The 12,336-nt window shown below is 38.1% G+C and overlaps 1 protein-coding gene across 1 annotated transcript in view; it reads right to left on the bottom strand.

Moving 5' to 3' along the window:
• Nucleotides 1-12,336, bottom strand: part of ROR2 (receptor tyrosine kinase like orphan receptor 2) — a 162,124-nt gene that overhangs the window by 52,104 nt on the left and 97,684 nt on the right. Inside the window, exon 2 of the mRNA XM_052778325.1 lies at nucleotides 678-755. Coding sequence (XP_052634285.1) covers nucleotides 678-755 — 78 coding nt within the window. The remainder of the gene's footprint in view (nucleotides 1-677; nucleotides 756-12,336) is intronic.

Here is a 12,336-nt window from a genome sequence, read left to right as displayed (position 1 = left end):
GTAAGAAAACATGTTTCTTCAGATAGAACATTGAAAATGTCCTGCTTTAGGAAGTTGCACCAAATTGTAATTGAATCACAATTTTCAGTAAATATGTGCATTTTCAGATGCAAGAATAGTATTTGGATCTATAGTTTAAGTGATAAAGTATCATAAAAATTTATGCTAACTAACAAGTTACTAGAAATTCTGCCATTACAGTCTATTTAAAAAAAAATAATCACTAATGCCCAGAGCTATTTAAAAAGTAAGTATTCTTGTGTTGCCATGGGCTAGATTTAATTATCTCAAACCAAAGATATTTAGAGATACCAATACCTAAGATTTACCTATAGATGCCAAGTGTGGCACTGTGCAAAATTAAATCATTTTCATCGCACCAACGTGACAGAAAATATGCTAGGAAGGTAATAATAGCCCTCTGTGTCTGGGTCAAACATCTAATCCCTCAGTGTGGGTGGACTGAACATGCTTAAAAATTAATTTTTATAGACTCCTGTAACCTTGCTATTCCTGCTTAGAATCAGAAGTATTAAGTCACACAAGGCTGCTTTTCTTACAGACTCATATTCACAGGTAAATAAAGTGAACATTAATAACAGGATTTTGCTGGTCCTTTCTAAAGTATGCTTACATTTGGGCAGGGGGGAAGAAAAAGTATCTACAATTAATTTTACCTTTAGGTGTTGGAATTGGTCTCTCAAGTCCATCTGCATGACCTAAGGGGTCATTTGAATCTGGTACTTCCATTTCACCTAGGAAGAAAAAAAGATTTTTTTGAATTGAGGTTCTGAGTTAATCTTTCTCTTAAATAGCATTATGACACTGAGTTCAGCAAACTCATTCAGACCAGATCCTGGTTCCAGAGTAGCACACAGGAAACACCTACTAACAAGGTCAGGATTTACCCATCGCAGATTAGAAAACCTTAAAATAATTTATGTTGTGGATTTACCTTGTGTTTGGCAAACATGGGCAGCATTAAAAAATACTTTCCAGTTCTTACCAGAATAAAATCCACATAGTTTACAAAGAACGCAAACATTTCCTGAAAGCAGTGCTGGTCCAGCAAATTAGCAGTACCTGAGCTTTACTGACAATCTCAGTTACAAAATAGCATAAATATGCTTTTGAAGTTACATTACAGTAATTCAGATTCTATTTCCAGAGGTCAGACTCATTGTCTCTGCTGACTTTCTTATCCTATTCTCAGCCAGGTCCCTAAAAGATATCTCCCAGAAGTGAAAATATAATAACCATTAGCCAAGTATTCCAAAGGGTGATGAAACGGACGGACATCTTTCTGTGTGCCCTCCTCATTTGTGCCTAATATATATCAGAATAAGCTAGAAACAACATTTAGCCAGCAGTTGCTGCAGACAGCAGACAATACTTCCATGTTCCTTTGGTTTTGCATGTCTTACAAAACCCTGACCATTATAACTGGGGGTTCACCTGTCTGCTCTCCCTTTTGAAAACACGATGCTGTGAGGAACAGAGCAGAACTTATAAATTAGATAAAGCTATAGGGGTGCTTTTACTAAAAACAACTTCTCAAATGACATCCCCAATATTTTTGTATTTCCTAATTTACATTCAGTCATCCAAATTTCTCATCACTTCGGCATATCACCATGACAGCATGCAAATCTAAGGTCATCAGGATCTAAAGTGAAAGATCTGGGTTTTGTTGTAGATTTGTTAGGGGTGTACATGGTAATGTTTTGGGTAAAATGAAGCTAGGGAAAAAGCTCTCCCTCTTCCTTTTGTCTCCATTCCCCTTTCTGCAGACTAAACCCTACAACACCACTCTGACTGCAGGTCATAGTGATGAAACACAAGTAACCCCATCCCTACCTTCCACCACATTATGAAAGAAGAAAAGAATCGAGACTGATGTTATTTTTTTTATTTTTGCTTTATGCTTTTACCCGTTATTTGAGAACAGAAGATTTAGCTAACCTGCCTTTAAGTTTACCAGGCAAAAACACAGAAATCAGAGACAACCTCTACCTCAGGCTGGGTCTGAAATTGTTTATTTTGTCACAGTACTGCCACCTTGTCACTTCATCTCTCCCTTCATCTCCCACTGCTTTAGGTTCCTACCCTGGCAGTACCACTGATTCCACTTGAGTTGTGTGCTCATTCCCAAACACCCCAATTAGAGTGATGGTGAAGACAGTGCTGTGCCCCTGCTAAGACACTCTCTTTCCAATTGGAACAGCTAAGGCTTGGGCAGACATCATCTTCTGCCACTACCAGCACTGGCCAATGGAAGTGGTATATCATCTTCACCTGCAGAGTGGAGAGAGAAATGGAAATGGGTGGCCAAGGTGGTGGCATCTTAGATTGCCATTGTAAACCCTGCCCCAGTGTGTCTTCACACCCCTGAGGGCATGGTGCAGACTCAGTGCCTGACTTTTTACTGTACCAAAGTTTTGTTGACTTGTTTGATTTAGTGTGAACTGATGAATGCATGATAGGGATGCAAGTTCACCTCTATTCCCTTGCTTCTGCTTGACCTCCTCTATGTCGCACAAGGAGTTTAGAATGGGACAGCAACATTTACTGGCCACAAGGAAAATAAATCCAAGATGAGATATTGGAGTAAAAAGAAGAGTAGGAAAAGCAAATGTTCTTTTAGTCCACAAGCACCTCCACTTGGCTTGTCCTGGTGATCACAATCCACCAATATTCACAAAATGAAACATTATTTGTAGAAGCCCATTCTTAGGGACGCTTGGTTGCTTAACACTCAGAACTCCAGACTCCAAACTGCCCAAGATTTAATACCACGTGTTCAACTTTAAAATAGTTGTTTCCATTTCTTCAGTCATTTAGTGGGATTCACAACAAGAAAAAACATTGGAAGCTTAGATAAATGAGCACAGAAATGTCTTTCTGTCTCTTCACTCCTTCCCAGACACGTATCTCCTAATTTTTTAAAGCTTTTCAAAACAAAGATGGAAAGAAACAAAAGCATTTGCTGATTTGAAAATATTTCAATAATAGTTTTGTGTGATTCACTTGTGCTTGATATGTTTATGTCTGGAAAAAACATTAATCTCCAGATGTGCTTTACCAGAGAACAAACACAAACTGTAGACACCACCTACCAGCAAAGTCTCCATAACTAAGCAAAGTTAAAATTTAAAATCCTTTGTGTACTTTGTAAACTATAAATACAAAATGGATCTGTCACTTAAAATTGCTTTCATGAAAGAAACATGTATATTTTCTGTAATCTGCAAAATTCCATTTCAACCAAATTTATTATGAATTCCAAGCTTTAACCCTAAAGTTTCTGTACCACAACTTAAAATACCAAAAAGTTATTATCAATATGAAAATTTAAGTTTTTTACACTATAAATGCTTCTGGATCAGATGACCAACAAGTCACTACAACCAAATAAAACCTTTTCCTCTTGAGTTAAACAGAACTAAAAAATCCTGCAGTCAAGAACTTCAAGGAAAAAACTGTGTATTCCTGTTGAATATTATTTTCAGTGCTTTCTGATTTTGCATTAATAACTTAGTATATTTTTCCTGCTAGGAGGTGTTTTCTGCAACAGGTAATAATTCTTGTTGTAATTTTTTCTTCAATTCCCCTCACTGTAGTGCAGACACACCCCTGATCATGTGCCATCACCAACTCTCTGCAGTCTTATTCTTGTTTGAAGACCCCTACACAACTGCGCTCCTGTCCACATCTGATTTTTAACTTACGTCCCTTTTCCCACTTTGTTTATTCAATATTTCAGTTAGGGTATGCCATTCTGCTTTTCTTCTTCCTACTTTCTGTATCTTTTCCTGGCAGCATTTTTATGTGTTGTTCCACTGCCTGAAGGGGAGAAAAATCCACAAAGTAACTTAAGCTGTCCGAATTTCACTGTCAGTCTTAATCAGTGAGCAGCTACTGCTAGAAAAGATATAATTGTTCATTAAACTGATATTAGATGCAACAAAGATATTAGACAGTTGCATCTTTTTTCACATCTATTACAAATACAGCATTGTCATAGAGTACTAAGAAAGAAGGTAGACTTGCAAAATACAAAACTGGCAGAAAAACAGCAACCCACACAACAGTTGTTATTAAAAACTGGTACGAAGAGAAATGCTCAATATTTGAACCTTACAGGTGACACTATCAACTCACACTGGCCAGAAGTATGCTAACTAGCATGCTACTACATATATATGTAGCTGACTGAAGACAAATCAATCACCATGGTGTCTGGAAAGCATCTCAATGAACATATCTACATTGGTGTATGAGGAACCCCCACAGCAGGCTGGACAACTGTGCCAGTATGTAGACAAAACAGCTGCACAGGCTTGTACAGTCCAAGCCTGAAAGAGTTTCTGGCAGAGGGCTTTGGGTGGCCCAGATGTTCCTGGAATGGAGAAGACAAAAATGAATTGGCTAAAAGGTATACAGGCTATCAAACTCCCTTATTTAAGACTACTAAAGAAAGTGAAGCAGGTAGGAAATGGGAATAAAGACAGACCTGACTGAGAACAATGGAGACACAGAAGTGCACATGGGGAAAGATATTGTTAATACAAGATTTGTTCAGAACTGACCGTGACTACTAAGGACCAAGATCTTGGGCTCAGAATAGTTAGTTCCACCAAAATTGAGCTCAGTTCTCAGAAGCAGTAAGAAAAGCAAATCCAGTCACTATTGGGTACTTCTAGGAAAGGAATAAAGAGTAAAACTGAAAGCGTCATTATGCTGCTGTGTAAATCTATGGCTTGCTCTCATAAATTGAACATTGCACGCTGTTGAGGCCCTCTCATCTCAAAAAGGGTACAGAAGAGTTGGAAGAATTTCAGAGAAGAGCAGTGAGGATAATTAAAGTTATAAACCAGGTTTTGTGCAGCTGCTCGGATTTGTTGCTCTGGGAAGAACATAGTGGAGGTAAATGACAGTAAAGGTCTACGGAGTCGTTAGAGTCTTAAAGAGGATGGGCCAATCTCTCAGTAAAAGAAATGGGAGCATGAGGGAAAAACAGCAAAAAGCAATTTCAAAACAAAGCTAAAACAAGGTAAAGTTTTCTCAGACAAGGTGTAGTTAGGCTGTGTGCAGAGTTCACATGGTTACAGGTGAGACTGGACAAGTTCATGGAGCAAAATCCATTCAGACCTAAGTAATTCATAGAACTCCTATGTGGGCAAGGAAGTCCCTCAGGTCAAAATGGCTGGAGGCTAGGTAAATACCCAGGACAGAGTAGTACTAGGTACACCAGACCTCTTCTTACACTTTTACTTCAGCATCTCCTTTTTGCTGTCATCAGAGTCAAGGCACAGGGTTGCACAGATCTCTCATGTGCTCCAGTATGGTTACTCTCACATTTTTCACTTGCATATGTTCTCTGCTCAGACATTAAATGTATCACAGCTTATTTCTGAACACGCACTTCTTCAGTTTACATTTGCAGTGATAGTGTCAGGTAGAAAAGTTCACCAGTGTCTGTCCTCCTTGCACACTGCATGACCAGACAAGACTTCAGCATAACTAGAACTCAGCCTGAATGCCAGCTGCCAGCATGGGACAATGTATGTGCCAGATGCGCCACATGTCAGATCCCCAGGAATACCCATCTCTTCAGGGACCACACAGTCAAGTAAAATGCAGATGCTGTTAACAGTACCTCTTTTAAACTGCTCACCCACACAAAAAGGATTCTTAACTTTTCAGGGCAATAAAGGAAGCTATTTCAATTTAAGGAAAATCCCAACTCCAGAAGAGAAACCATATTTAAAGTCAGTGTTCCCTATTTCTGATGTACAAAATACATTCTGTTCCTTTGACTTACCATAGCAAACTGCAGCAAGAAAGCAAGCAGTATAGAAAATCCTTTTCCAAATTGAATATAAATAATTATCACTTCTTCTGTCAATTCCCTATTCCTGAAAATATGAGGAAGATTTGCTTACTGACAAGGTCCAGCACTGGCAGCTCCACTGCTCCATTTTAAGCACCAATGACCGAAACAATACACAAGCAAACATCCCATACTATTGAGACAGGAATGCCCTTTCACACATTCAGAAACTAAATTGCCCAACTGATCACAATGTCAACTCACAGGGCATACACCATTCATCATAAAAGAACTAAATTTTTCCCTCTGAAATAGTTATGAGTTCACAGATCCTTCATTATTTGAGAGGTAATTGCAATAAACAGATTTCAAAATGCTCATGGCCATAAGCAGACATCAAAACAATGCATTAATCTTCATCAAAAAGCCAGTCACAAGGAGGCAGTTATCATAATTGATACCAGAGACAAACCAAGGCCTCAGCCTCACACAGGAAGAGAATAATGAAGTCAGGTATTTTCAACCAGAATGGGCCTGATTAATTTAGAACAGTTAAGGGCTGGCTGATGCAATGCCATGCAATGTTAATAACTGTCTTCCAGTTCTTGCGGAACACAGATGAGATCTTAAAAGATGGGAAATTGCACAAATACTTCCTATTATTTATTAAAAAGGGTAAAAAGGAGTGCCAGAGAATTATAGACCCATCATCTTAACTTCAATTCCTGGAAAAATAATGGAGCAAAGAGGTTATTTTTAAGCATTTACAATAAAGCAGAGACATGAGTAATAACCAACATAGAAGCCAACATTGACTTGGCTTACATGGATTAGAGCTGAACATACCTCAATAATCTCAAGCTATGGCAAACCAGGCAAACATCACACTGGGACACATAAACAGTAGTAATCCTTCCAGTCTACTCAACGCTAGTAAGGCCCTGGAGTGTTTTCTCCAGCTTTTTGTATTCCATTTCAAGATGGATGTGGGTAAAACTGAAATACTACAACTAGTGCCATGAGGACGGTCTACAAAATGGAACCAACAAAAAGAAAAAATGGATGACTACTACACCAGCTTAGTCTGAAGGAGATTAGGCATGGACTGAGAGCTAGCATTCTTCAAACACACAGGTGTTGGTGAACTAAGTTTTCCAGGGTGGCAGATTAGGCAAGCATCTATTGCGTATGATACTGCACAGATACAGCTAATGCTTCTTCTCCCAGGGTGAAACAGGACCTCTTAAGGTCTTTTCCAGTCTCATGATTCTATGAAGAAAACAACCATCCTACTACCATTATATGTTAAATCCCAAAGCTTACAAATATATCCTTCAACACTAACAATTGCACATAGCTGTAATTAGGGAAACTGCAGATTTTTGTTCAGCCATTCCTTCTGCTCATCAATAATCCTGTTTCTGGAGCTGAAGCTACTTTCAGATTTAAACAGCAATATGCAACCTTTGCTTCCTGCAACTGTAACCTTTGACTCAGCTTCTAACTTTCTTCCAATAACATAAAACTCCCAAACTCTCTCTCTCCAGACTAATACCCTCTAATATTCTGCTCTTTTCTTCATAAAACTTTGTTGACCTTCTGTCAATTACTAACCTCTGGAGCTCCCAAACAAAGAACCCACTGTACCCTTTGATTCAGCTGCCAATCTGATTACTTTGGCTGGGGGAGGCAGGCTGCTTGGGTTGCTGAATCAGGGCCTTTCATTGACATTTTTCTTTTCCAACATCTGCAGCCCCTGGCAACCAATTGCAGAGTGGGCTTGGCAGACTTGTAAAGGGTGGTGGATAGCTTACAAAAGATGCAGTTTGTAGCATAAAATCAGTGCGTCCCTTTCATAGCGATGGCAGATTAGAACCTCCACAGCACACGTTGCTTAACTGCTGCAGCTTCACATAAAAATAGCTGAAGGTGGGGGAAATAACCTGCACTTTTTGTTGCAGTTGCTCTACTCGGAGAACTGTGAAGTCTGAAAAACAGGTACTTCTTAGCTTGTTATAAGCTCGCAAAGCATACTATTCATAGGATAGTATGTTAACTAGTTAAATTTATTCTTTAGCCATCCAAAATTCTTTAAAATTACTTTCAGCTAAATTTATAGTAATTAAAATCTCTCACTATGAGACCATTAGAAAAGGAGTAAGCTTTTCTAAGCCTGCTCTGTTATAACATCAAATAACATTAAATAAGTATATTTAAAGTAAAACACCAGCCTGCAAGTCACAGAACCTTCAGAAAGCTGGTAGAACACACAGACAAGAAACCTTTTACAAGAGCCAAGGTTGAGTTATACAGAATAAACTCCCACAATTTATAAGCATTCCTTATTGAAGTAAATCTCTTGTTTCATTAGTGTGAATTTTCCCCTCTTTTGATTTTTTTCTATTTTACCTAATAGCTATATTGAAATAGCTTCATTTCAGTAAGTATCAGGAAAAACAGTCTGTTGCAAAATGTGGGAACTGCACTAGGGGACAAAGGCAGATCTGAGGTTTATGATCTGTAGCAATGAAGAGGGCTTCATTATTTGTTTTGGACAGAAAATTTATCATTGATTTAAAATAAAATTCCAAATAAATACAAATGTTACACCACCTTCATTCTGCCCAGTGAGACCTCATTTCTCAAACACATTTTAACAGAGATTCAAAATCCTATATTCTCGCATCCTTTTGTCAGTTAAATGTGTAAAGAGGGAATCCGCATATTGCATTAATCTCTGTTACTGTGAATTTTTGTGTTCACAGGCTGATCCAAGATAGACTAGTTGTCTGTTTTGGAAAACTAGCAGTCAAGTGCATGATGAAAAATCTGCTTTACAAATTTCACAAGGTTCCCACAGGAACTTCCTCATTTAATAAAACAATCCTTATTAACCTACCATCAAACCACTCTAAAACACAGTAAAAGAAATCAGCTGGCCATCAGCACAAAACTGCAGAGAAGGAATGATTCTTGTTTTCTACACAGAGCTGCGAGTAACTTCCAAAACAGATAAAAGAATACTGAAGATGCAGTTTATCTTCTTAGCCATCAGCCAGGTGCCTCACCAAGTACTATGAAGTCAGCGTGAAAAAGAACAAAATCAGATAAGTCATTTAAAATATTATTACCAGGGATTCAAACACACTTCAATGAATAATTTGATTTATTTTAATGCCTCATACTGTTAATGTGTATTTTATATTAGCCACACAGCTGCATTTGCACCGTCAATCTTTACGCTTTCATTATACAACCCTCCTCATCGAGCTTAGCTATTAAATAACCTAGATTCTTCCTCCTGCAACTCATACTTGCCACTTAAAATGAGAGTTCAGAAATGTGAGTCAAACCAAAGATAAAGATTTGTTCAGACTTCATTCACAGAAGAACACTTGCAACGTTACAGTAAACCAAATAGCACCCATGGAAAAGAAGATACTAATTTTAAGTCAGCATTTTCAGTGCACAATCAAGTTCTGAAGATGAAAAGCTTTAGATTACAAATGATTCTATAAACTCACAGCCAAACCACTCTTTTGATAAAATTACAATAAAGTCCATTCCTCTTATTTTACAACACAGAGTGGAGATCATTAAACAGGAACCCAGCCTGCACGAAGGAATATCCAAATCCAATTTGCAGTTCTTAGGGCTTCCTGCAAAGTCCTGGCCAAGTTGCCTTAGGCCAGATTGCTAAAAGCATTTGATGCCAAAAGATGCAGACAGGTGTCTACCAGAATTTTCAAAAGCATGTGGGCACCCAAATCTCATGCCTGCAGTAAATATCCCTTAATCTTTTGTACCTCAGTTGCCTAGGGGCTAAGAGAGGGAAACGTTAGCTCCCTGATGTGGTTCCCAGTGCAGCTGCATGAGTGTTTGAGCCAGCACAAGGAAGGGAGAAGCATGGAAGCAAGAAGATCGGGCAGAGAAAAGGCAGGGGGCAGTTTTTTGATGACTGTGGTGATTTATGCCACTTTCAACTGATCACAGTATTCCAGACTTAAACCTTATTCCTGCACACTGCGGAGGAGAAACCTTATAGTCACTGCAGAGTGCTAGCTTTGCTCCTAGTAAAGAAAGGCAAAAATTAAAGCAATATTTGGAAACAAATTAAGATGTAATTATGCCAATGAAACTGTTCTGGATGTTTCATAAATAAAAATGAACTCCACAGTATTTACAGCATAAAATACTTGAGGCTTTTTAAACCACAAACGCATTTCAATGTCAATTCTAATTTAGCAACAATGGAACCAAGTCTACTACCTGTCATAAACATAGTTTTTCTGTACAACTCTATGTTGAGCAGTCCAAGTCGATATACTGAGGAGCATATAAAAGCCTTGAACCATCAAAAAAACACAAGTCATTCTGGATTTCATAACAAATGAAAATTCTTTGTTGGTAATGCATTATGCTAAAAAAAAAGTAAAAAAAAAGTAAAGCAATTGTAGGTACATTCCAAAGCTCTTCACCACCTCAGCTGTAAAATCATAGTTTAAACACAACCAATAGAGGCTCTGAACACACCTGCAGTAGCTCAAAGAACACCAAGCAACATGATAATTATCCACGGCATTATTACATGATTGATTATTTTACTGCTTCTGGCTGTGAAAACAAAATAGTCTCAACCAAACGGTTGAAAATAATCATGATTTATGAGTATAACACTCCACCAACTGGGATAAACAATGATTTTCACAGTGCTCTTTTTTTCTGAAAAATATTTTAGAATCCAAAAATGCCAGTTCTGTTTGCAGCCTTAGGCTGAAATCTTTAAGACTCTAAGTCAGAAAAACAGTCCTAGTCGGACAGACACTTGAAAATGGGCTTATTTCTAAGCACACTCCTAAAATGCTTTTCTGTATTTGAAACAAAACAACATTAATCTCCTGCAGTCTAGGTGGCAATGTAAAAGCAGCACAGATCACAACTGAGTGTAACAGAATATAGTAGAAGCTGCTACTACCTATCCTAGTGGTCATTCTGCCTGAGTTGACAACTACAGGCAGTGGCATGACCGTAAGTGTAAAAAAACCTTCCTACACTTTGTTTAGTTTTCACTCTCTAATTGTATTTCAAAAGCAGGAATTCCAGCACCAGTCTTGGAAGGTAGGGCTCTGCTCTCCAGAAAACAGTAAATAGCATATTCATATTAATCAGAGCACTTTCTGAATTATAAAAGTGTTTGTGGGTAAGTATTATAACCATCTTCCTGACAGAAAGGATACAGTGGAGGCCAATGAATAATTAGTTCTCAGACCCCAGTGCCTGATACTAAACACTAATTTGAGAAACCTGGGCACTCAGGCTGGAGGCCTGGCTTATCAGTATTCTAAAGGCTGGCAAATAAGCCAGTGATGGGGCAATGTTTATCCTTAAATAAATTCATTAAATAGATTTTCCTGTTCTTTCCTATCATCAAGCACCACAATTTTTAAAAGACCCAAGTAGATAGAAAAGCATGCTTCTGGCTCTCTGGAGCTCTACCTACCCACTTGGGATTTGTCTTCACTAAGTCATATTAGAACATGATTTTACAAAGTTATGCTGCTAATATGAAACACCAAATACTGTGTTCAAAGAGAAGCAGCTGCTCATTAGTCAAAATTATTTCTTACTGTAGGTTTTGCTCATGACCAGTTGGCATAAAGTTAAATATGCCAGATTCAATTCTTAGAGAGGGCAAATTTCTTTTTAACACAAAATACCTTGGTTTCTAGATCAAGTGCTCAAAATTCTTAGTTTTCTACTGAAAGTTCTCTTTGTAATGAGTAATTAGTTATGGTCTATATACACCAAAAAAAAGAGTAATTCCTCTCCCCTACTGGCAGTTCAGCTTGTACTGACAGCCGTGGAGCAAGTATGGAGGGAGCAAGTCAGTGTGCAGGTGTTGTGCCAGGCAAGTCACAAGTGAGCACTCCCAGCACTTGTGACAAGATCAAATATTGTTGGTAGCTAAACATCATTGTGTGAGTGTGTGTGTGCGCGCGTGCGTGTGTGCATCCACATTTGCCTGTGTGTGTAGAAAATGGAGGTCAAAGATAAGAAAGCATGCCAGGATATAAAGGAAACTAACAGCTGATCTATATTTTAGCCATTGAAAAATGCAAACTAGTTATCCTAATTGAAAGTTTAAAAGAGATGTTATTGATTTGTTTTAGTAAGCTTTCCTAAATTTTCACAGTATGGAGTTATTTATTTAAATAACATTAATATAAACATAAAGTTTAAAGAATATTGATATGTATTCAATTGAGAGTAAATATCTAAACCACACAATATTTCTGCTAACGAGCTGCTTGTCCAGTCTAGATGGGAAAAAACCTTTTTCTTCCTACTGCAGAATCTGTTTGACTTCTTGGATTACAACTGAATGTGTACAGTGAAGTCATAGTGGTTGCCTGCTCTGAAAGGAACTCCCATTTCTCTTTCTTCTTAAACTATCTTTGCTGCTACAGGGGAGGGGGGGGAAATAACTCAGATGCATAAGTGGA

The sequence above is a fragment of the Harpia harpyja genome, chromosome Z (assembly GCF_026419915.1).
Source record: "Harpia harpyja isolate bHarHar1 chromosome Z, bHarHar1 primary haplotype, whole genome shotgun sequence".
NCBI classification, from domain to species: domain Eukaryota; kingdom Metazoa; phylum Chordata; class Aves; order Accipitriformes; family Accipitridae; genus Harpia; species Harpia harpyja.
This window is presented reverse-complemented; position numbering and strand designations above follow the sequence as displayed.